Source organism: Sporothrix brasiliensis (genome assembly GCF_000820605.1).
Source record: "Sporothrix brasiliensis 5110 chromosome Unknown Cont16, whole genome shotgun sequence".
In the NCBI taxonomy this organism is placed as follows: Eukaryota; Fungi; Ascomycota; class Sordariomycetes; order Ophiostomatales; family Ophiostomataceae; genus Sporothrix; species Sporothrix brasiliensis.
Genome location: NW_024467135.1, coordinates 1,161,466 through 1,185,576, shown reverse-complemented (window position 1 = coordinate 1,185,576; position 24,111 = coordinate 1,161,466). Strand labels below are relative to the sequence as shown.

Genomic DNA, 24,111 nt, shown 5'->3' with positions numbered 1-24,111 from the left:
AAGTCGCTGCAAGTGGTTCGACAGTACGTTGTATATTTTTGGTGATGTCAGTTGGTTACGAACGGTCGGGTTGTTGCCACTCCCAGGAAGACTTTTTATCTGGACATCAAATGTCACGAATGAGAGGGATGTCAGATCGTCAAGAAGAAGGTCCTTCGGGATGCGGCTTGCGGGTCTGAGACACGGTTGCCTAATTTCAAGTCACTGTGACATCAACGAACAATCGTGGTGTCTGAAGTGCAAGACCGGTCAAGTCGTAGCGAATCATACTCATCCCCCGCCCCCCTCCTCGTATCTCTGACCAGAGGCACCCCGCGAAGAAAATGCCTACGATGCCGAACCAACGAAAAAGGGCACAAAGTTGCACTTACGCCCGAGAGGCGCAGCTGCGCCCAGAAGCAGAACTTCTTTGGAAGCAATTCTCGTGGCAATTGTGCCAGTATTTTGCGCAGAGTACATAAAGGCAAGGTGACAGTGAATGACAAAATCTGGTATTGAGTTTTATACAGCGGTCGAATTAATGGCATGCTTGACGACGACACAAACCTACAATGTTTATTACATTCCTCAAATGCGACGTAAATCCACCTTGACTTCCGGCATTGCAAATCATCAAGGGCCTCGAATTTGACAGCCTAGCGAGGACGACCCGATCCTCGACGCTAGTAATATGGCGCTAAATAGTGGAGCCTGAAGAGGCGGCAGGCGGGGTAAAGTCTGCCGTTGACGAATTCAGTACAACATATATGGCAACTAGATTGGATATTGCAAAGTTCCTTAATAGTTGTGTTCTTGCTTGCGTTGTAGAACATCGCCATTATTTACCCAAAACCTCCTAAAATCCCAGAGTTGTCATCTCGCAAATTAGTCACACAATTTACCCCTATTTCCTGCACATGATAAGGCACCTGACCAACACCTCCCTATGTGAGGCATATTTCGTCAGCCGTTCCCATGCTCGTATTTTTCTAACTTGAAAAAGTGAACAATTGCAAAATAGCAGGGGCGTTGACAGACCCACCGGAGACGGGGCTGAGCTGAGAAAAACGACGACAATGAAAGGCAGAAAACTGTAGACAATGTTACACCTTCTTCTCTCGTTATCTATCCCTTTTTCTTCGTCTTCATTTCTTTTTTTTTTTTTTTTTTTTTGTAAAAAACAATGTTGAACATTCAATCCTGCTATTTCTCTGGCGATAACTTCACATTGCTCCCAACACCAGTGCGGTGCCATGGCTTCCCCTGGACAAAGCGACATCCCAGAGATCCAAATACAGTCAGCATCAGTGAATTCCGTGGGAAACGACCTCGAAATGTCTTACACAGGATTCGCAAATCGCGCTTCATACGACGTCCAGCTGCAACAGCAAGTGCAGGCCGACCGGGTGGCAGGAACAGACGAGCAGACCTTGGCCACGTCCAACGGCGGGCACTCACTGCCTGTGCGACGACGAGCGGAGCCCATGATCGCGCTACGATTTTGGGACGATTTATTCACGCCATCGATGCATCGCTTCCTAGCATCGCACCCAAGGGAACCGAACGAGGTCAAAGAAAAAGGCAGCATCCGCGGTCAAGGCGACTGGGTCGGTGTTCTTGACAAACTCGAGACTGCCAGAAATGAATACAGCCTGATCGATTCAGGGTTCAAGAGTACCTTTCGCAAGGTATACCGCAAGTCGGCCGACCATGCCGGTGGGATGCCACTGTCGATAGTCAAGACGGCCAAGGACGTCGTGAACAACGACTACGCGTCGCCGGTGCTCGGGGTTGTCAAGTTGGTTGTCGAGGTAAGCGGCCGCTCATGTTCCGCACATACATTGGCGCCGTACAGTGACAAACGGGAGGACCGCTAACTTGTTACACCGGTATCCACAGGCTGCAACAAAGGCGGCCAAGCTGCGACAGGACATGATGGGTGCCTTGGACAACCTCGACCGTACATTTACAGAGGTTGAAATATACCGGCAGGCGTTTCCCGGAGACGAGAACATCCGAGAGGCATCTATCGACCTGGTTGCCTCGGTTCTATACGCCGTTGAGTTGGTTATTGGCTTCTTTGTTTCCAAAACTTGTGAGTTGCTGTCCGGATAAGTTGCACCAACGACGACGGCAAGAAAAAATAAAGAAAATGAAAAAAAAAAAAAAAAAACGTAAGCCATCCAAATCCCGATACTAACTGCTCTTCTATTGACAGATAAACGTTTGCTTCGAGCCACCTTCACAATTGACGAGTACCGACAGAAAATTGACAACGGCCTCAAAGACGTGGACGACAGAAGCTCTGGCCTCCTCCGGGAGGTCAATTTGTCTAAAATGGAGAGCGACAGACTCTTCCAGAGCCGGACCATACATGGCACGTTCTTTTTCTATACTGGGGCTAGAACCCAGCTGTCTGCTAACACCATTGTAGATATGTCCATCACCCACCTAGGCTTGGCCCAACTTCAGACGATGGTCTACGACATGCAAAACTCGATCAACTTTTTTAGAAACGAGTTGATACAGGGTGGGCTTATTACGTCTCCAAGACCCCGAGTTCTTTGTGTTGCTATATGCCTTTTCTGACTCCACATTGTTACAGGATTGGACAGCAGCAGAGCACACATCACCGGCTTGTCTCCCTCCCCGCGTGTGCCGACCCCTGTGTATATAATAGCTGCGGCCCCACCAGCAAGATCCGAACCCGAGCACCGCCATATCACCCCCCAAACCCTCCTTGATTGGATTGGCATGCGTGATTTAGCACGACACGATCTCGACTACATGGCGACACGCAACCACGACCACATCACGGGTGCCGAGCAAGGCGGCGCAGGGCATCTTGTTGCCCATCACAAACTACAGCTGTGGCTGCGCGTGCCCGCGTCGTCCCAGTTGCTGATCCACGGCACCAGCGATGGACGCGGCCTGTGGCCTGTGTCGGGGCTGTCTTTGTTCTGTGCGTCTTTGGCCATGACCCTCGGCAGCCATCCGCGCATCATCCGACTGCTGTTCTTCTGCGGACTGCATGCAGACGACCGACACAACCGCGGCTCTACTTTTCAGTCTGACGACGAGGCGCTGCATGTCGGAGGCCGTGCCATCATCTCCAGTTTCATATGCCAGCTGCTGTGCGCATACGACTTTGGCCCAGAGCTGCTCATCGACGCGACGCGTGAAGGCGCCGTCGTCGATGGCGACCTGGACGAGCTCTGCCGCATTTTCGGCGCGCTCGTGTCTGGCCTTCCGCCGGACCTTGTGCTTGTCTGCGTCGTGGACGGCGCTGCGTACTACGAACGGCCCGAGTTTCTGGCGGATGCGTCGGTGGTTTTGGCATGCATCCTGCGTTTGTCCATGGACGATTCGGTGCCGGCGGTGGTCAAGATTCTCGTTGCCAGCCCCGTGCCGACAACGCACATCCGCCGACCGTTTTCCGACGACACCATTTTATCCATGGCTGCACTTTACCACACACAGTGGGACCACAGTCCTGCAAGAATCGAGCGCATGCTATTGGATGACGAGCAAGTTATGGGACTTGATGAATACGACATGGGCCATTCGTAGTTTTTGCTGTCCTTCAAAGCAAGACTTTCGTTAGCCACACTGCATTTTACAGTTTAAATGAATCATAATACTAAATATTTGAAGTAAAATGTTGCATGATCTACTCCATGTCGTCTCAACTTCAACGATGATAATATTTATGGATTGCCCTCGAGCTCGACTAATTAAAAAAAATTCAACGTTATTTTTTATCAAGGACATACATATTGCAAACACCTACTGCTCGATGTTGCTACTTTCCCTGAACAAGTCTCCAATGCACCTTTGCAAATGGAATCTGCCCACCACTCGACACGGCCGTAAAGAACTGTTTTACGATGAGGGTGGCGGGGCGGTCGCCAAGGCAAACAGGGCTGTGCCAAGCAGGGCCACGGCCCAGAACGAGGTGGCAGTCGCTTCCTAGGCAGTACACGACCAGGCCCGCGACCCTGGAGGCCGCCGTGGGCGCCAGACTAACCACCAAGCAACCGATGATGGAAAGGACACAGCTGGTGCGGTAAAAGAGGCGATACTTTGTTGGTCGCATGGGCATGTCCGTCAATGTCGTCTGTGCTCTCCACTGTGACAGGACCGTGATGACCCTGTTGAAGCAGGTGAATGCGCGGGTATCGGTGCCGGTAGAGAACGAAATGTGTGTCTGGCGAATGTCCTGTTCCTCGCATCGCTGCGGTACAGGAGGTGCCGTGTCACAGAAAGCGGCCAATCGGTGTCCAAGGCTGAGCAGCCAACTGACGACACAATGCGAGCAACAAAGCGAATCAGCCCAAGTACCAAAGGTAAGCATCTGGTCATGACACATCTTGACGTTCTTGCTCATCAGCAGCCTCGTTGGCCAGCGTCTCCCGCGCCTTCATCAGCGCCTTTCCCAGGCGGTTCTCGCCCCACCGGGACTGGTCCTTGTGCGTGCTGGCCTCCCTGGCCGTAAACCCAATGCCCCAGACGCGGTCCTGCGATGCCGCCTCAGCCAGGAGGCGCGTACCCGTGTCCAGCAACAGCTTGCGCAGGTCCTTGTTCTGCCCAAACTTGCACACATTGCCCAGCACGACGACGTCGCTCTTGTTCGTGTCCCACACGGCCGCATCGAAGCCGCGCGTGGCACGGCCGAGGCGTTTTTGCTCTTTGGCGTCGTCGGTCGCCAGGATGCGCTTCTGCGTCTCGGTGTCGTGGAAGCAGCCGGCTTTGCAGTACATCATATACTGCTCCGCACAGTGGAAGTAGATGGGCATCCAGCCCTCCGGATCGTCCGGGTCGATGGGGTGGCCCACGATCGCCGACATGTCTGCTTTGCTGACGGTGAACGTGGCTGGATACCACTGGCAGAACTCGCCAAATGGCTCGTTTGGCTTGAAGAAGAAGAGGGGTTTTGTTGCTTCCAAGTCTCGAGACTCTGCATTCTTTGCGTTTCCTACCTTGTGGGCCATCTTCACGTCCTTGGCAGACGCTTTGGACGGAACGGCCTTGCTGGAATTGTTGGCCTCGGTGCCTTTGGGGCCCTTGGGGACCTTTGCAGGAGTCTCGGCGGGAGCCTTGTTCATCATCTTCATGGTGTCGGTTTGTATCGTGTCGAAGTGTTCAAAGCTGACGACAGAAATACGTAGAGTAGTGTATGTGACGTGGCGATGCAGGGCAAGTTTTGGGTTGAAAAAGGAGAAAATAATGAGGGTGAAGCCGGTCGACGCGGAGAAAGGACGACGCATTTAAATACGCGAGTCCGGGTGATGGTTGATTGGGACGCCCCTACGTCATATTTCTGTATGTAGATATTAGTCATTATACCTAACCGCGTGCTATGGAGATGAAGTGTTTGCCTCCAAGCACACTTACCACCCCAAGTGCTGAAGGAGGAACTAGTTTACTGTTTCCTTTCTATGAAAGCGCAGGTTGACTGGGTTTCGGAGGTTTTGTGACCCCCCAATACCAAATCCTTTCAGATTTTACCCCGGCAAAAGTAACCCGCTTTTCAAACATGAATCCGAGACGAGGCACCGGCCAAAGTGACAGGCGTTTAGACGACACCGTCTTGCTGCCTTTTCATGGCAGGGCCTCCAAAACCCCCAAAGCAACAGTTGTCTCGTTCTTGCGAATACTCCTTTCACACGGAGGTAAATTTCCAGAAAGCTCGACCGCGTTCGCTTGCATGATGAACTTTATTTGCACGCGTAGCCACATCTCTCAGTGCCTCGCTGCTCGCAAAGTGGGTTAGAGCGACTCGTGAGGGACCCGAGCGTCACAAGGCAAGAGTGAGGCCTCGATGATTACACAAATACGGAAGACACTGGGGGAAGATAGCATCTTATTTGACGAGGTGGCGAAAAGACAGTCTCTGTGTGACCACTACGTGCTCCACATCGAGGCCTTTTTGTGGAGACCTGGCTGTTCTGCACTGTGACCGAAGCTCGAACTCGTGACCACGACGCACCAAGCTTCAAACTAAGTTCACCTCAGTGTGCCTCGCGTTAGCTGCTTCACGCGAACTTTTTGCTCGACTCTCCATTTCGACGACTGCTATTTCCATGCCTGCTGTCGCTGGTCGATCCACAACCTTCTTTCTTCTTTGCCAACCATCGCTGCTTGCCTGCCTACAAACTCGCCTGAGCTCCGTATCTTTCCCTTGCTGCGTTTTGCTCGACCTCGTCTAAACGCTGTTACTCTTTTACTGGCCGTTATCGACTCGGCCTCACCCAACAAAACTATGTCGAACAACATCCTCGCCCCCGTCGACGCGGCCCGTCTGAACAAACAAGGCCTGGCGCAGCCGGCCGAGCTGCCCGGCTTCACACGGCTGCACAAGCGACGCCTGAACAGGTCGAGCGACGAAGAATACAGCGAGCTTCCCCTCACTGGCCTGGACGGAACGAGCGATGCCTATGTCACCGTACCAAGAAAGCTGATCTCTTTACCCACTCTGCTGTATCTTGGCCTGGCGGAAGAGGTCGCGCAGGCGCTGTGGCAAAAGTGGGAAACGTGGCCGGCAACAGGCCCGCAGCGCGAACTTCTTTCCGACGATGACGATGACGACGAGGACGATGGACCAAGCATCAGCAGAAACAACAGATGGGCCGGCGGCCTCCTCGTGCCATTTCTGGATTTTGTTCTGGGATGGGTCTTGCCCAGTACCGCACCGGATGCTGACTTTGAGCACGAGGACGACGAGTGGAACAGCTGCCTCGATGCGTATGGGCTTAACGAGGAAACCAAGAAAGCCATCATGGACCCAAGCTTCCGCTGCATCCGAATCGCCGATACGTGCAAGAACTGGGCCAAGGATACGATCGAGATGCGCTGGCTGGGCCTCAACGAGATACAAAAGACGTCGCGCCTTCGCCTTCAAGATACCGACGATACCGACGACACCGCCGGCACCCCTGTCGATTCCCACTCCTCCAGAGGAGGACCGAGTCGCCATGGGTCTGGCCCGTCTCGGCCGGTGTCGAACGCCACGGCAAGCAACACTAGACAAGACAAGCGCCGCCGTCTCCAGTCCCACTCGGAAATCCAACGAGAGAGCGAGCCGGGCATATCAACTCAACGCTGGCACAAACGCAGCTCGCGCGACGCGACAGAACCGCCTGGGTACCTCGTCTTATACAAAGGCATCGCCCAGTCCCGCATGGCTGGCTTTTGGGCCGTCGACGAGGACGCCGACGATGAAGACAGCCACACTGCCGGCAAGCACCGCGTGGAAAAGTTACTGAGCAGTCCCCCTACTAACTTCAGTGGGACCTATCCTTTGTTCTACTTTACTCCCGACCCCAAAGTTGCCGAGTACTATGCCGGATATGCCAAGCGCCGGCACGACGCCGAAACCATCCTCATCGTGACAATGAAAATCAAGAGAGACGTGCTGGAGCGATTGGAAGCCAGCGACAGCGACAACAATGACAACAGCACGACTGCGGGTCGAGTGGTCCGTCTCTACTACCCGTCCCCGCAATGGAAACAACTAGTTTGGCGCTCCAAGACAGTCCGCCCGTTCCCCAAACCGCTAAGAAAGTACCGCGACGTCCTGCTCATCATCGGGTCGGCGTCCAAGGGCGCAGAGCGCGTTTTCAACGCCATGGCCTCGTGGGAGGAGATTGGAAATGAATGCATCTTGCACGTTCCAGAAGACAATCCAAATCCGGCTATCCAGTATGTCTTCAACGGAAACGACAGCGGTGCAGACTTTTTGCGCGACAATGGCATTTTTGATGCATTTGCAGTTGCAGATGACGTTTTGCGCGCTGTTCGTGTTCAAGCGGAGTGAGAGTGTGAGGCTACTTATGTGCTTTTTGCATGTCATGGACGATGGCAAGAACGGAAACTGGTTTCTATGAGCTGGTGACAAAATGAGCGTCATGTGTTGGGGTAGGGTGTGTTGGAAACCATAGCTCGAATAACAGTTTAAAGCGAGAATGTGCTGTTACGGCCGTAGAATTTAACAGAAATGGCCGCCGCTTTTTACGGTTTTGTCTTCGCCGTCCATTATGTGTCACATCCTGGTGGCTGATGGCACAATCACCTACAGACCAATCGCCTGTGAGCAAATCGCTAAACCAGACACACGTCGGTGAATCATCAAGTCGCTGCTGCCTAAAAGTGCCTGCGAATTCAACTCGTTCTCTCCCGCGACTCCTATTCTGACAGCATACGTCGTACTGAATCCTCTGAAAAGTCGATGAACAGACAGCCATTTCCCCCATTTCCCATCGCCAGACCAAACACACATTGGTGGATCGTCAACACAAGACAACAAAGACAAACAGACAAAACGAATCGAGATCCAATGGCCGAGACGAAGCAGACAGAAATCGTCGGGGTGCGGTGTCCAAAGGGGTGCGAGACCATCATGACCGGCAGCACGGGGGCTGTCTATGGATTTGAAGACCGTCCCGATGTCGTGGTCAAGCTGCCGTACGAGACAGACCGGCACAAGGCACGCTTCGACACGGAAAAGGCCATCTTCCGCCGCCTGGGGTCGCACCCGCACATTGTGCCTTGCCTCGGCATCGAAGACAACGACCGAGGCGGCAGGATCTACATGGCCCGCGCCAAGCACACCGCCATCCGGGGCTACTTCCGCGAGGGCGGGACGGCCTCCCAGGCCGAGCGCGTGCGCTGGTGCCGCGACCTCGCCGCGGCTGTCCACTACATTCACGACAAGGGCGTGCGCTGGGGCGACATTGGCGGCCGTAACATTCTGTTTACCGCCGACCGTAACATCTGGATCTGCGATTTCGCCGGCTCGGGCCTCGACGGCGCACCACCCATCGTCTGGGGCGAGGACGGATTCCGGCACCCCGACGACGAGTCCCCCGAGACCTCGACGGGGACCATGCCCTGCGAGATCCACGCACTCGGGTCTGCCATGTACGAGCTGATCACATCCAAGTGTCCGCACTGGAAAGAGGAAGCGGAATGCCGCGGCCGAGCAGCCGGCCTCCTCCGCCGCGGTGTGTACCCCGACGTGTCGGACGTGGCGCTGGGCGACGTCATCCAGCGGTGCTGGAAAGGCGAATACACCTCTGCTCGTGAAGTGGCTGAGGGCATAGAAGAAAAGGTGCTCCTCTCTCTCTCTTCGCTCTGGGATTCTCAATAATTGACCTTGTTTGTAGATGCCACAATATGAGAACGAAGACAAGCCGTTTTGACGTTCTGGATTACAGTTAGAATCCATTGAATGAAAACGGACATGTTCCCGTCTGTACTGGAGTATAAATGAATCGAAGTGCTCGATTCTCGCCCTTGAAGTTACAATGCACATTCGATACTGACAGACTACTTTCGATACATTGTATACAACCATTTCAACGTCAAAGCAAGCCTTCCTTCGGCAACAAATCATTGTCGTTTTTTTTTCACGTATCACTAGTTTAACAGAAGAAAACAAGCACTTCGACGGCGTCGTCGTCTACACCTTTTCAAGTTATTAGAAACTTTTCTTTGCTTTTCACAATGGATAACTACAACTGCAGGTTTATTCAAGTCGTTCTTGCTGCGCGGAGAATCGGCGCTGTACCCATCCTTCAATATCCACTACACGAAATCCGTCGAGTTGAAAGAGGCGTGAACTCCGTGAGCATGACCTCGAGGCTACACGGTTAGCTATACGTGAGATGTTGAATTCGATGGTGTCGTTCGATGTCCAGAAAGAAAGAGGAGTGTACGTCATTGAAAGCGATCCACACCGCATATTCCAAGAGATTGCCCAAAACCCGCGGACGGTGAACGTCGCAATTATGCGCTGTGGTAGGTGGCCCTCTTGTGGTGGCGTTTATCGGATATGTGCATTTGATGCCAATATTTGTTTTGCGTGTGCGCATCAAGGAAACAACAGCTACCACTAAATTTGTTATGTACATATGACTCTGTTTAGGGTTCGGTAGCCGTAGTGGCAAACGAAGATTTTATTATTAGCACCGAACTTTGTGTCAGTCGATACCGAAGCACCATTACGCGTGTTCGTGATCATAGTATTGTGAACCCTACGTTGTTAGTCAAAGGTTGGCAACTCCAGGCGCAGGTATTACCCTACGCAATTTAGAGGTCTCTCTCCGCTGGAAATTCTGTGTATTTTAGTCTTTCTCGGCTTAGTTTTGTAGCTGATAGTTCGCTTTTCGCTGTACTCATATTTTCGTGCAGGCAATTACAGCAGCGTGGCAGAGTTGCCCGGTTATCATGGCCCAACACCAACCGCAGGTGTGTCACTCATGGTGTTTGTTATTGTTTCCTGAGTCAGCGTCACGCAAATCTAATCACATGCGTTGCGCACATTGTTGGAAGAACAGTTGAACCTTATTTCGTTCATATAAGAACGATTGGCAATATGCCGACAATGTCACCTTTCAGAAGAAGCCTCGCAAACGAACGTCAGACCTATCGTGAGGTTCACTTTTTTAGTACAAGTCGTCAGAATGCACTTTGGTATGTTCGACGATATGGTCGCAGCTTGCATTTTCATAATGTTTCCTGGGTTCACAACAAAGAAGCTCATATCTGACACGGTATGACAGGTTCATCCAGCCCCGGATCGGAACGGACAGCAACGACTCTTGATACGCCACGACGACCACAAAACTGGTCACCAATCGTCATCTCGGGGCCGTCCGGTGTCGGCAAGGGCACGCTCCGCCAGAAGCTCCGCGAGAGGCACCCTGGCCTGTTTGCCACGACGGTCTCGCACACAACGCGCGCGCCACGACCGGGGGAGAAGCACGGCCGCGACTACCACTTTGTGTCGTGGGACGAGTTCCGGGCTTTGGTCGAGAGCGGTGCTTTCTTGGAGCACATGGAATACAACGGCAATCTCTACGGCACAAGCAAAGCAACGGCGACGCTGCACCACGAAGGTCAAGTTCTCCTCCTGGACATTGACGTCGAGGGTGCAAAGAGTCTGAAAAGAGAGGCGGCGATCACGCCTCGATACGTTTTCATACGGCCACACGATCTGACGGTGTTGGAACAGCGCCTACGAGGACGAAACACGGAGACGGACGAAGCCATCCAGCAGCGCCTGGCCCGGGCACGCGTGGAAATGGCATTTGCTGCCAGCACAGAATCGGGTTTCGACAAGATCATTGTCAATCACAATCTCGAGGAAGCGGTGACGGAACTTGAATCTTTTATTTTCGAGCGAAGTTAGAGGTAGTATTTTATTTATGGATCTGAGCTAAAGAACGACTATGATCAATCAACAAATATTCACTTGGTGTAGAGATCGTTGGACGCAACGACTGTGAAAAGCGGCAAGAGTCTGGTGCGCAGTTGGTGCAGGCCGAGTTCGTGCTGAACAGACGGAATATGTCGTCTCTGTGGATGAGGCGACGTGCGGACGTTACGACCTCAATAAAAGAACTACCTACGAGCGGAAATTCGTCAATTTTGACATGGCGGTTCGCAGCGTGCCGTTCTTGCTTTTCCCTGTTGTAGTTGTCACTTTTGGGGCGGGTACTAAGGTCAAATCTTCGATTGGCGGGGACAGCACATGACCCCTGCGCCTACGACGAAGTCTGGTGCGGAGCGAGTTTGTCCAATTTGTCTTGACCTCCTCCGACAGTGCGCTTTTTCCAAGCGTAGTCGCCGTACTATGGAGCTTGGTAAATAATTTACCTTGGGCCTCAACGTCCAGCATGCCAGAATTGTCCTTAGCTGGCAACTTGCCAGTATCGGCCGAGGGGTGGATATCGGCATCTGGTAGCTGTTGTAGCCGCGCTTCCAAAGTTTGGTCTTTGCGAATAGTTGATGGCTCGGGGTGGCAGCCAACGTTTTGAGCTCCGGCCGCGGATGATACCTAGGCATCACGGCTTTTGTCCATTTCACGCCGAAAACCTTCCATTTCATAGGCCTCTCTATCATAGTCGAATTCGGAGAAGTCGTCGAAGTCATTCGGTCCCGACGCGCCAGACATTGCAGCAAGTCTCACGCAGCACCATTGCATGTCGATCATCTTTTGCATATTCTGGGCGTCTTCAAGTGTGTCGACGACCACCCGAAATTCTTGACCGGTGACAATTGGGCGAAAGTTGTCGTGCCGTATAGCGCTAGGCAAGCTTTGCGAGACAAGACCAGGCCGGTGTCCTTCGCTGCTCTGGGGGACAATTCTCACCCCGTCCATCATGTCCTGGTAGTCGCTTGTGCCAGGCTGTAGACTGATATATCGATCAGGATCAGGATTGTCCAGTCGGGGAAACATCCAGTGGAACACAAGAACAACTGCATGTCTGCTGCATGTACTGCTGGGTGATTGAGGCTCGTCGGATGATGGTTCGATCCCAATGCACTGTATAGCCCAGAAGCCCCGGGACCAGAAGGCATGCAGGGAAGGGTCGATGCACAGCATGTTCCATGATCTATCGCTACAACCCAGACCTGAAGCAACCAGACCGTTGCAAGCCAAGGCGTCTTCGGAGGCGAAAAACAATTTTGCCATTGTAAAACAGAAATTGGTCGTATATGTTCTCAAGTTTGTCGCGGTCGAGCTGAATGCGAAGGGTAAGATGTGACACACTTCAGGGTTGATACCGTTGGTGAAAATGCATTTGTTTTTGTCACGTTCGAGGCACTAGGATGTTAGAGACGAGCCCAAGTAAAAATGACAAATATGAAAAGGTATGTAAGAGGACGAACCAGTTTCTTTTCATGCTCGTTTCTTCTAACATATCCTTGCCCAATAGCAAGATCTACATCGCGGGGTTGTTCGACAGGCTGTGGTTCTTGCCCGGGCGTCTTTCTTTTCTTAGTTGCGGCGTCGGGGTGTTGGCCTTGGAGGACTGCAAAAATGATGTCAGGCAAGGATGCGCGTCGGATAGGGACGGCTGGTAGAAAATAAAACCGATCAGGACCACTTACAGTAACGAGTCATGTCTCTCATACTGCGAACCATATTAAGATATCCTTGAGAAACAGCTGTCCTGGTCAAACTGTGCGTGTCAGGTCCAGTGTCGGCGACAAGTTTTTGGAGAGTGCTGAGCGGCATCAGGACCAGGGTCGATATCTGCGACGCGGTAAATAAAACATCTTGTCCGAGCGATTCGATAAAGTTCTTTTGTAATTGGCAGACGAGGTCCAGACGCACTGCTGCCTCATCCGCAGGCGGCGCCCATGATGCAGGGTGGAGAGTCGGAAGTGGAGAGGTGAGAAACTTTTCCAATGCGTGGGTGAACTGCTGCGGCGGGCTCTTGGACAAGAACTGGTCCAGCAGCATGCGTGTCTTTGAATCCGACGTGCCATCCATCGTTCAATGTCGTGAGAAAGCGCGATAATGCGGCCAGTTGTCAACAACGAATACGGAGATAGAGAGAAGAGGTTGTAGCAGAGTAAAGCTCGGCGAGAAAACAAAGAGGCGCGGCGTAGACGAGTGCGCGAGCAAGCAAGCAGTGCGGGTGGGTAAAGAAGGCTGCGAATCGACCAGAGGGCAACCAGGCACAGAAAAGGTGATCAAATCAAGATGGGCGTGAGAGTGAGAAAATTCCTGTACTTCGTATGGCAGCCAGCAAGCGGGAAACGCGCAGCAGCAGCGAGCGGCAGAGAGTGGGTGGCCAGCCAGAAAAAAAAACACCCGAGACGAGGGCCAAACGGAAATGAACGTAGAGATGATGGAGAATATGAGACAAGGATTATGCAGCAGCCAGTCAAAGTCAACAAGCAAACAATCGGAGCATGCCAGCACCAGGGCGCGGCCAGGACTGGACAGAGGGAGCAGACAGGCGAGTGAATGAACGCATAGACAGCCGGGGTAAGATACTAAAAAGCGTGAGCAGCAAACAGCAGGGCCGAGTGGTGAGACTGACGGATTGACGAGACGAGACGAGGAGACACAGAGAGACGACATGACAGAGACAAAGAAAAAGAAAAAGAAAGGAAAAGGAGAAGGAGAAGGAGAACGAAGACGGTGAGGGCAGAAGATAGGGCTGGTGGGGTGAACTTGGTTCTGAGGCAGGCGCGACCTGTCGTGGTCTTGAATTCGAGCTTGGAGCTCTTGAGTTGGGCGGGGCAGTACAAGGAGAGCTAGGCTCCTAGGGCTCCACAGAAAGGCCTCGATGTGGAGCATTTAGTGGAGACACATAGGCCTTTTAGTGGGACGTTGAGGCCTTAGCTCATTTCTCCGCCACCTCGACGAATTAAAAGCTTCCTCACCTCACTTTCTTCTATGTCTGTGTAACCATCGAGGCCTCGCTCTTGCCTTGTTCTGTTCAAGTACCGGCTTACGCTTTCGCCGGCTTTTCGAGCAGCGGTGTGCTGAGAGGCGTGACTACACGTGAACTAAATTATCAAGTACAATGAAACTTGTCGATGCTTCCTCAAATTTACAAGGGCGCGCTGAGACTATTTGTGGAAAAGGGCGAGAAACTGCTTTTACATTTGACACATTTGGCGAAAATCGAATTTGTGCCCGAAAGGAAAGAATGAAGATCATGGTACGACTCATACGTAGGTAGCCATGTACATCCGTTCTACAATAGATGGGGTATATTTGTTTAATTCGACGTGGTGCTTACGGATCTCACATACGTAGCTCCAATTCGGCCGTTCTAGACAGTCGACTTTGTCACTCGGTAATTAATTTTTTTTTTAAAAAAAAAAACAATAAAACGACTCATCACAAAATAAAGCCAACAGACATTGACAAGAAGTTGGAATCTTATTGGGTCGACGCGCTTTTGCAGTGTCTTTGGTCGAGTACAGTAGAGAAACCGCAATCACGTCGCGTACGCGTACGTGTATGTCACGTCTGGTTTGAGAACATTACCGACCCCTTCTTGCATGCTCACTTTTCTGATTTTTACACCGTGGCCATGCCCCGCCTGGGTCGACCAACGCCAATCGCTTTTCAGCTGTTGAGTAAGTGCCACAGTGCTTTCTGTCAAGGAGGAAAACGAGTGAATTGAAGCTACGTGGAACTAAACAGGCCATGTCAGGGCTAAGACTATGGATCCTGGGTCAAATGACCACGATCCATCCTTGTGGCCCTCCGCGTATGCATGAGGCATGCCCACTGTACTTTGACGTGATTCTGTTGTCCTAATGTGGCATTTGTTGCCACCACATTGGCAAGGGATTGGAGCAGTCGTGCCAGAATTCGGTGCTTGAGAGCGGTGACGTGTTGACGCCTAGTCCATCTGACAAGTTCTGTACAAGTCTCCATGAGCCCGCAACTTAGTTTTTTTTTTTTTTTTTTTTTTTTCTTTCCGGTCCTTGGGGAAGTTAATAATCTAACAAGTCAACTCGCTGATATCCCTTCATCTGCTCAGGAGAGCAGCAACTCCGCTCCCAGATATCTGCTTGTCGTTCTGGCCTTCTGCGTCCTTCTGTTTTCCGCCGCCGTTGGTCTCCTTCTCGCCTCTTGTTTGTCGGTCACAATCCACCTGCGGTACATCGACGTCTCTTTGCGGCTCGTGTGAATCGGACCGACACCTCAGATGCTGGCGGGGAATGTCGCCGCCTCGTCTGCTTCGTTGTGGTGCTGTCCGCCGTCGACATGACGGGCGTGTCGCTTGCAAAAGATTGTCCTGGGTGTGCTTCTTCTGCAGACTTGTGTCCCTCTCGCGTATTCCTGTCCGTGTCTTCCTTTGTATCTCTGTCCCGCTCTCGAGCCGCCTCAGACGCCTCTCTCGTTGCTGCATCGTTTGCCGACTGGATAAAGACGTCCCGATGCTGTTTGGCCAAGTCCCTGGCATTTCTGAACGCAGTGACTCCTTGCAGGAACGTTTCGCGCGTGTCAGTCATGTCAAACCCGCGTATCTTGTTTACGTGGTACTCGGGTCGTTCGCCTTTGCTCGTTGGTGCAGTGACGTGATGGGTATAGATTTTCAGCGTTCCGTCGTGGTACGTCGTGCTAAACGTATACGCACGGCCGTCGTGCTTTGGCTCCTCCTCTCCGTAGTTTTGCAGGCAATGAATCGCGCGCGACCCGATCGCTCCGTCAAACCGAGCTTGTCGATTGGCCACCGCTGCAGTGCCATCGGGGCCTTTCACTACGACGAAGAAGTTTGGTGCTATGGGCCTTTTTTGTACAGTCGATGGCATTATATGATTATTGAGTACGTCACGAACATGGCGCGATAGATCTTCCGGTTGGGCTCCATAATACACATCAGGCTTTGCGTGCGCAATAGACCCGTCTGTCAAGGTGGCGAGGTTATTGAAGAGCATGTTTCGTCTGGACGCCTGGCGGTCGGTGTGAGAGGCACATTCGCCTAGAATGGTTGGGAGACCGTCAACCATTACGGTGTCCTCATTCGGCGCGCAGTTGTTCTTGTCTTGGAACGTTTCGAAAGCACTCTCGGGGAATTGCGTTGATGTGAGCGACGGCCGCCGTTGATTCAAGACGGCTCTGATCTCGACCCAATTCACTGGCTTTTGCGAGTTGTAGGTGGCTTGCACATTGTGGTCGTTCAAGTGCTGCTCAAAGTTGGCGTCGTACGGCGTCGACCTTTTTACCTTCGCATCCGTTACTGTTGTCGCATTGGAAAGAGACGGCTCGTCGTTGCCATGCTCGTTGGCTTGGGGCGGTTTTGGCCGTACGTGCTTTTTTCTGTTAATACGCTTACTACACACCCGACATACTGGAACGCCGTATTCTTCCAGTATATGAACCACAAAATAAATCATCTCACATTACGGATGTCCATGAGATCCGGACCGCCGTGTCGCGCAAACCGACCGATATCTTTCGTGTTTTGCGCCGTAGGTGGACGAGCCGAGACGACGTCCTGTGTCCGATGGCGACCTGCGATATGATTTTGTGTGAGGCGGTTACGGCGATTGTGCTCCGCAAGAGACTGTTCAGTTAAATGGACCGCCGAGAGACTGTCGTAAAATTCTGGAGGGTAGACCCAGTTTGCCCACGCCGTTTGGTCGTCTTCCGTGTTTTCCTCTGCTCGTGTCTTTTCAGGTTGGTTGTATGGTTCGGTGGTCGTCTTCATGGGAGGTTGACTGTCTTGCAGACATGGCTGGATGCCCGTAATTTCGTTCCGCCTGCGGTGCTTGTCGCCTTTATCTGGGCCGAACTGATTTCCCAGCAGATCTGCCATCGCAGTAGACAAGAAGAGAGATGAGAGGAATATGGTACGGTAAGATCGTTTGGAGTGCTGGGTTGAGTCTGTTTGTAGATATGTGTTTGTCGAAACTTGCCCCGATGACACGTCGTTGGTTGTTCGTGGGCAGGGGCAGAGAGCGCTGTATTTCATTTTGACGCTTCTCGCCGTCGCGTCTGCAGTGTCGTGTGAGAATATGCGACAAAGGAGAGCCAGCTGCAGACTGGAATACACCGCCAAGGACGGAAAACGGCACAATCTTGCAACTAGGTAATATCTGCATGAAAACAAAGAAGAGGCACGCATTCCCAAATGCGTTGGGGCTACGGCGACTATCCGCAAACGGACAAATTCCTTGTACGAGGCGACCAAAATAGACACACAGCCATATACCAGCGCTTTATTGTTCCCTTTGCCTTCTCCACTATCATTCAAAGAAACCTGTAGATACGGTGAAGTCTTCACAGCTATTTTGTTATTTACTTATCCATGAACACGGAATCAGCGCCGTCGTAATAAAAAATTGAAAGGAACGACGGAAGATAAAATTAGTATACAAGAAACATTTACAAAAGGAAAGAAGTAATGAAGATTTGTATTACAACCCGATTGGAACCAGAGTCGACCCCGGTATCGAACTCAACAAAGCTGCCCCAACACCTTCGTTTGCGCCATCACCACCTACACCAGAATGGCCATGCCCTCCGCGTTCTTGGTCAGTCCCAGGGACGCCACCGACACGTGGTCGACAGCCTGCTTGGTCAGGGCGTTGAAGACGGTAATGGCGGCATCCGTGGTGCCGTTGCCCGGGCTCAGTGCATAGACAAAGCTGCCGGCGGCGCGCAAGTCCGTCAGGCCGGGGTCGACGCCGCCGTTGCTGGCCGACAGGTCAATGGGCGAGCCAATGATGCTGGCGTCGGTCAGGGACATTTCCACGAGACGGTCGAGGCCCGCGTCGGTGACAAAGGCCGTCTTGGTGGCCGGGCTGATGGCGACCCAGCAGGTGGCGGCCTGGCCGGCAATGACACCCTTGCCGACGGTCGCGGCCTTGCCGGACGCATCGACGCTGAGGACGGCGGCACCAAACGACGCGTCCGTGACAAACAGGTTGGACGAGCCCTTGATGGTGGCGGAGCCGAACAGGACGGCGGTGCCGCTGGGCGAGCTGGTGACGCCAGCGGCAGCGACGGAGGCCGCGGCGTGGCAGGACGAGCGGGTGTTCTGGACGGGGAAGGCGGCCAGGAAGCCGGTGTTGCCGACGGTGGGGTCGCCCTTGACGGTGACGTACAGGGTCGTCTCGTCGTCGGAGAAGAACACCTGCGAGACGGTGTTGAGGGGCCCGGCCGGGGGCGTGGTCTGGCCCAGGTTGAAGGGCCGCAGCGCGTCGACGGCGCCAATGCCCGACGGCGAGTACGGCGCACAGGCCACGCCGGCCTTGGCACCCGTCAGGCCCACGCAGACCAGCTTGTACTTGTCGGAGGCGGCGACCGTGGTGGGGAACTCGCCGGGCAGCGAGGCCGACTTGCCGACGACGGTCAGCTTCGCGGGGTTGTGCTTGTCAATGGCAAGCATCGTCACCGTGTTGGAGCCGGCATTGACGGCGAAGAGGTACTAGTGTGGGACGTTAGGGCTGTGTCTTTCTGCAATTACATACACCCGACCACCGGGCAGCCGGGGGAACCTACATCGCCTGCAATGGCAACGCCCGACTGGCTGAAGATGGCGTCAGGGCCCGAGGGCTTGCCGCCGTCTTCCAGGCCATTGGCACCAGCGCCACCTGTGGCCGTGGAGCTTCCCTTGGCAACCTGAAGCGAGCCGTTCTCGGCAATGGGCACGGCGACGACGGCGTTGCTGGCCGCGTTGGACGCCACGTAGATAGCCTTGCCGTTGACACACGCTTCCGGATCGGGATTGCCACGGATGTCGATGGTCGATGGACGCGCAGAGGCAACCGAGAGGACGGACGCCAAGGCGAGGAGCTTGAGCTTGTTGTAGTAGTGCATGGTGGGCGTTTGTAAGGGTGCGTCCGTTGCTTCACGCGTTAATCAGACAGCAAGGCGGATTGGATGTCGAGAGAAGCTGGCATTCTGTGACAGAAGAATGCAATCTGGCGTGAGGCTCAGGTAGCAGACAGCAGTCTTATAGTCCACCTATTGGAACGTCCATGTCCTCCCAGGAGGTCCGACGGTTGCGACGTCACGGAGCTCCCTTCAATTGCGCCGATGGAGATCATCATAATTGCCACATTTGGAACTGGCATGCGCCGTCCAGGTACAGAAACTTGCTCGACCTAGCCCAGGTTCCGACGCTGTGCCGGGTCATAGTCCAAAAGAGCGTGGTAAGATGGGTCCGAGACGACCGACCGACACGGCCGGATTGCCAGGGTTTGGATCCAATCTCCTGGATCGCATGGGTCTGGTGTATCAATAGCCTCCAAGTCCGAACTATTTTGTCGTGAGCGAGACGGGGAGACGGGATAAGATTAGCTTAATAAACGGGTCTGTGTCTAACGGCGTACGACGTACGACGTACATATGACAGGCCAAGTGGTGTGTGTCGGGACGGTCACGACGCCGCAGAAAGCAGTTGCGTCGGATGTGGGTGTATTTAATTCCGGGATCATCAGAATTTCCATATCCGGGTCAACATGCGCAAGGACCTCTGGAGGTGCAATAGCGGGGCAGACGTACCGGGGACAATAACAGAGGTGAGACGACAAAGAGACTGTGCCAAAAACACGGAGCACGGCGTAATTAAGCGTCTGCCATTTGCTGGAACCACGGCTCGCCTGGCTCCCCTGGTTCGCCAGGGTAATCAGAAATGCCATTTCGGGTATGGCGTCGATACACGACCGGGGATGTTCCACTTTTTGGTCCACTCAATCGTGCTCACCAAGTTCAGCGGGGAAGGAGTGAGATGACAGGAGATTCGTCTGTCACAAAACAGAACTTGAGATGTGACCCTTCGAACCGCTTTCGAAAACAGAAGTACGCAGACACATACGCAAAGAAACAACAAAGGGGAAAAGCATCCGAGCCGCTGACAAACGCAGACCAGACACGGCCTGAACGGCCAATCTCGCAGGCATCATTTGGCGAGACGTACAACTGACGGCCCGGCAATCGACTCCTCGTGCATACACACCTGCCTACTTCGTAGACAAAGACTGCGATACCCACCGCGTCCAGGCCCACGCATACGTTGATTACATGCCTGCCAGCGGCCTTCTCTCACTTGGATTCCACATCGTCCACAGACGGCACCATTCACAATCCACAGGACAACGCGCCCTCGTCCCTATCTGATAGACAGACCAACATACGACCGACGCCATGCCGAGGAACATTTTCCGGGTGTTCAACCCAAATGGTAAGTCTCATGTTGATGGCCCCCCACTCAGCCCGTGTAGCTTTGTGGCTTTGTGGCTTTGTGGCTTTGTGGCTTTCTGGCTTTGTGTCTTTCTGGCGTGCCAACAGCACACAGCACGCCATAGTCAGACGGGCCCTGTGCTGTCTGCCATTGCCATGCGGCCGTTATAATCACCGTCCTGCACCCTTCGCTCTGGGTTCTGACCATTGCCAGCCACACCAGAGGACCGCGCTGAAAAGCGACGAGCGCAGCTGCGCCAGGCACAACAGTACGTCACGGCCTGCCATTGCTGTTCTGTTGTTTTGTTTCAATCATTGCACAACGTCCATGTCCTAACGTAGCAGGACATACCGGGAACGAAAAGATCGGTATACCAAGGCGCTCGAGGCCGAAATCGCCGACGGCCGCGCCCGCGAAGCCCACCTCGTCCAGGAGAACGAGCGTCTGCACGACACGGTCAAGGAGCTGCGCGCTGCCCTGGCTCTCGCACGCGGCCAAGCCAATGGTCACGGCCAGGGTCACCAAGGTCACGACCATGGACACGACCATGGACACGACCAGAGACACGATCACGGGCACGACCTTGGCTACGACTTCAACAGCCTGAGCCCATGGTCTGCCCAGCTGGAACCCCCAACGCCCCTGGCCAAGGACAGCCAGTACGTCAAGGGCCACGCCAACAGCTACTCGCCGGCGATGCTCCCGTCGCCCGTCAGCGCCAGCGACGCGTCGGCCCCGGCCCCCGCGCCGCCCTCCGACACCAGCGTCGTGGGCTGGTCGCCCACGCCCAGCGCGGCCGCGCGGGTCGGCGACTTGGACCCCACGGACGTCGGCATGGAGTTTGTCCTGACGCTCGAGCAGCCCTGCCTGGCCCACCTGCACGGCGACCCCGCGTCGCCGCTCGAGTCCAACAACCACGCCCTCACCGTCTCCTCCAAGCTGTGCGCCTACGCCTCCACCACCACCCCGTCCCCCCAGACCACGCCACACAACATCCTCGAGGCGATGCTGCGCCTGTCGCCCGCGCTCGGCGTGCCCGACACCAGCCTGACACCCGTGCAGGCGTGGCACAGGGTCAGCGCGCAGCCGCAGTTTGCGCGTCTCGAGCTGGGCACGCTCCAGGCGCTGGCGACGACGCTGCGCGGTCTGGTGCAGTGCCACGGCTTTGGGGCGGTGATTGCGCAGGACGTCTTTGCGGACCGGGTGGAGGCGTTGCTGGTAGGATCATGAGAGAAGAGAGAAGCGCGGTCTGACGGGAGTAGATTCAGTGTGTTTTCTGAAGTTGGCGTGCTGGAAAGCCTGTGGCTGGGAAGCTGCAATGGCAGTGGTCGCACTTTCCTTAATGATGCACGTGGGCCGTTGTCGGGAACGGGACAGGAAAGGAAGGGGCGACTCGCGAATCAGATTAGTTTTGTCGCGACGTTCAAAACCAGGCAAGATTACCCGTTTGGGAAATTTCCGAATTATCAGAGTGAATTTAGTGGAGTCTCGAAATAGGCAGGTCTTTGCTAAAAAAGAACAAGAAAAAGAAAAAGAAAAAGCAAAAGCAAAAAAGTACCGAACTGATCCGCTCTGACTCCCAAAACTCCACCACAGAACGTGAATGAGACACTGCCACGGCCCGATCTCGGTCGGCATTGGAGCGCGATAGGGCTTATCCTGCGCTAGCGTTTACTGCAAGACAACGTCATTTCCACGAGCTTTTCTTTTCTTTTTCACCCTGACATCTCTCGTCGACAAACACTCTGGAGTCCAACACTCTGGAGTCAGAAACCGAGCAGCATGGCATCACGGCCGCGAAAAAAAAGGCCCGTTCCCGTTACGGCCTCCCCGGCGACCGAGGACAGCAACGACATGTGGCCCGTCGCCAAGGACGCCGCAGTGGCCGTCAAGCTCGTCCTCGTGTCCGACTGGCGGCATTTTGTGCGCTGCTTCGTCTACGTCCCGACGGGCATCTTTGCCATTCTGGCCGCCTGCTACGGCGTCGACCGCCTCCTGGCACTGGGCGGCGTCTCCTTTCCTGCGTCTGTGGCCTGCCTCGTCCTTTTGTTCTTGTCGCTCCTCTTGGCCGACGTCCTCCTCGGCCACCACAGGACCAAAGCGCTCGTGCAGGCCATCAATGTCCCAGGGGGCTGGTCGCTGCGCTGGCTCAACCTGTTTTTCACGCCGTCGTTTGTCATGCTGCCGCTGAGTCCGCCCATTTCGGCGACGGAAGTGGGCAAAATGGTTGCGGTGTTTGTCGTCGGCTTTCTGGTCATGATGGTCGCCACGGCGTACATGACCCGCTGGATCCAGCTGCTGACGAGCCCGCCGCGCAAATCGATCGACCAGCAGACGGAGGGCGCGCGGCGGGATGTTCTCCCGGGCGACGGCGGCATCGACGACCGCCGGGACGACGACGAAGAGCTGGCGCCGCTCCGAACCGATTTTGGCGGCGACCGTCCGAGCACAGACCGCACAGACGGCATGCCGCCGCTGCCGCCACAGTCGCACGCCGCCGCCTACATTACCATCCGCGGGCAGAATTTGGACGATCCGCTGAGCTCCTTCAGCGACGTACCCGCGGCGTCCTCGCGCATGCAAATGCATCTGCTCCGGCAATCGGCCGCGGTCCTCATGGCACGGTCTTCGCGGCGTCCACAAAGTGCCGCGACGAGCGGCACGTCGTCACCGACGCCGCCCGCCCGCGCCGACCGCTGGGCCGCGTGGCTGGGCAAGCACGCCGACACGCTGCTGTGTGCAGGGATGGGGTTGTTTGTCGGTGCGCCCATCTACTACGCGACCGGCTACGCCATGCCGCTGCAGCTGGCCGTCAACGTCCTCATGTTCTTTGGCGCCATGTCGCTGCCGGCCGCGTGGCGCCAGATCCTGCACCCGGTGCTCGTCTCGGCCTTTTCGACGTTCCTTCTCATCTGGCTGCTGGGTCGCGTCCGTGGCGACGGGTTGGTCGAGACGCTGCACCAGTACCGGCCGGGAAATACGTATCTGCAGGTGTGGTCTGCGGCCACCGGTTCCCGCAAACCCGGCGCCGGCGATGTGCTGGCCAGCGCCCTGGACGCCAGCATCGTGTCCCTGGCCCTGCCCATGTACCAGTACCGCCACGAGCTGAAGCACCACTTCTGGGCCATTGTCGTCCCCAACATCTTGCTGTCCGTGGCCTCCCTCTTTGCCTACCCCGTTGTCTGCTACCGCATTGGCATCAGCGCCCAACGCAGCCTGGCCTTTACATCGCGCAGTCTGACGCTGGCGCTGGCCACGCCGGCGGTGCGCAACCTGGGCGGCGACGTCAACACAGTGGCGGCGGTGGCCATTTTGTCGGGCGTCCTGGGCGTGCTGATTGGGCGCAAGGTGCTGGCCTGTTTGCGGATTCCAGAAGGTGAGCCATGCGTCTGCACAATACTATTTTATCCCGTACGAGGAGATACTAACTTCGCAGACGACTATGTCACAAGAGGCGTCACGTTCGGAGCAAACGCTTCTGCGTTGGGAACGGCCCTCTTGCTGAGGGTTGACCCTCGCGCGGCCGCCATTTCCAGCCTGGCCATGGGGCTGTTCGGTGCTATTACCGTGGCCTTTTCGTCCGTCCCGCCCATGGTCCACATCATACGGTCTCTTGTTGGGTTGGAATAATTTGCGTCACTCTGTTCATTTTCATGCTTCCAGACTCCTACCTAGGAAC

At 54.6% G+C, this 24,111-nt stretch overlaps 11 protein-coding genes across 11 annotated transcripts; 7 read left to right on the top strand and 4 right to left on the bottom strand.

The window, feature by feature from the left end:
* Nucleotides 1-1,232: 1,232 nt before the first annotated feature.
* SPBR_04394 (uncharacterized protein) lies at nt 1,233-2,094 on the top strand (the record flags this gene model as incomplete). Its single annotated transcript, XM_040762677.1, has 2 exons — nt 1,233-1,790; nt 1,879-2,094. 2 exons carry the CDS (start codon nt 1,233-1,235, stop codon nt 2,092-2,094), a joined length of 774 nt encoding a protein of 257 aa, XP_040621612.1.
* A 672-nt stretch (nt 2,095-2,766) lies between these two features.
* SPBR_04419 (uncharacterized protein) lies at nt 2,767-3,549 on the top strand (the record flags this gene model as incomplete). The annotated part of the gene is made up of 1 exon (XM_040762702.1): nt 2,767-3,549. One exon carries the CDS (start codon nt 2,767-2,769, stop codon nt 3,547-3,549), a length of 783 nt encoding a protein of 260 aa, XP_040621611.1.
* A 788-nt stretch (nt 3,550-4,337) lies between these two features.
* On the bottom strand, nt 4,338-5,093 carry SPBR_04425 (uncharacterized protein; the record flags this gene model as incomplete). The annotated part of the gene is made up of 1 exon (XM_040762708.1): nt 4,338-5,093. The coding sequence occupies one exon, from the start codon at nt 5,091-5,093 to the stop codon at nt 4,338-4,340; it is 756 nt and encodes a 251-aa protein (XP_040621610.1).
* Nucleotides 5,094-6,241: 1,148 nt separating this feature from the next.
* On the top strand, nt 6,242-7,795 carry SPBR_04220 (uncharacterized protein; the record flags this gene model as incomplete). The annotated part of the gene is made up of 1 exon (XM_040762503.1): nt 6,242-7,795. One exon carries the CDS (start codon nt 6,242-6,244, stop codon nt 7,793-7,795), a length of 1,554 nt encoding a protein of 517 aa, XP_040621609.1.
* Nucleotides 7,796-8,314: 519 nt separating this feature from the next.
* SPBR_04411 (uncharacterized protein) lies at nt 8,315-9,127 on the top strand (the record flags this gene model as incomplete). The annotated part of the gene is made up of 1 exon (XM_040762694.1): nt 8,315-9,127. The coding sequence occupies one exon, from the start codon at nt 8,315-8,317 to the stop codon at nt 9,125-9,127; it is 813 nt and encodes a 270-aa protein (XP_040621608.1).
* Nucleotides 9,128-10,442: 1,315 nt separating this feature from the next.
* Nucleotides 10,443-11,170, top strand: SPBR_04431 (guanylate kinase; the record flags this gene model as incomplete). The annotated part of the gene is made up of 2 exons (XM_040762714.1): nt 10,443-10,452; nt 10,542-11,170. 2 exons carry the CDS (start codon nt 10,443-10,445, stop codon nt 11,168-11,170), a joined length of 639 nt encoding a protein of 212 aa, XP_040621607.1.
* A 1,537-nt stretch (nt 11,171-12,707) lies between these two features.
* SPBR_04481 (uncharacterized protein) lies at nt 12,708-13,261 on the bottom strand (the record flags this gene model as incomplete). The annotated part of the gene is made up of 2 exons (XM_040762764.1): nt 12,708-12,797; nt 12,908-13,261. The coding sequence occupies 2 exons, from the start codon at nt 13,259-13,261 to the stop codon at nt 12,708-12,710; spliced, it is 444 nt and encodes a 147-aa protein (XP_040621606.1).
* A 2,120-nt stretch (nt 13,262-15,381) lies between these two features.
* On the bottom strand, nt 15,382-17,060 carry SPBR_09163 (uncharacterized protein; the record flags this gene model as incomplete). The annotated part of the gene is made up of 2 exons (XM_040767289.1): nt 15,382-16,521; nt 16,644-17,060. 2 exons carry the CDS (start codon nt 17,058-17,060, stop codon nt 15,382-15,384), a joined length of 1,557 nt encoding a protein of 518 aa, XP_040621605.1.
* A 684-nt stretch (nt 17,061-17,744) lies between these two features.
* On the bottom strand, nt 17,745-19,066 carry SPBR_04268 (uncharacterized protein; the record flags this gene model as incomplete). The annotated part of the gene is made up of 2 exons (XM_040762551.1): nt 17,745-18,674; nt 18,749-19,066. The coding sequence occupies 2 exons, from the start codon at nt 19,064-19,066 to the stop codon at nt 17,745-17,747; spliced, it is 1,248 nt and encodes a 415-aa protein (XP_040621604.1).
* A 1,329-nt stretch (nt 19,067-20,395) lies between these two features.
* SPBR_04280 (uncharacterized protein) lies at nt 20,396-21,662 on the top strand (the record flags this gene model as incomplete). The annotated part of the gene is made up of 3 exons (XM_040762563.1): nt 20,396-20,432; nt 20,646-20,700; nt 20,777-21,662. 3 exons carry the CDS (start codon nt 20,396-20,398, stop codon nt 21,660-21,662), a joined length of 978 nt encoding a protein of 325 aa, XP_040621603.1.
* A 552-nt stretch (nt 21,663-22,214) lies between these two features.
* Nucleotides 22,215-24,062, top strand: SPBR_04160 (uncharacterized protein; the record flags this gene model as incomplete). The annotated part of the gene is made up of 2 exons (XM_040762443.1): nt 22,215-23,808; nt 23,869-24,062. 2 exons carry the CDS (start codon nt 22,215-22,217, stop codon nt 24,060-24,062), a joined length of 1,788 nt encoding a protein of 595 aa, XP_040621602.1.
* Between the last annotated feature and the right edge of the window lie 49 nt (nt 24,063-24,111).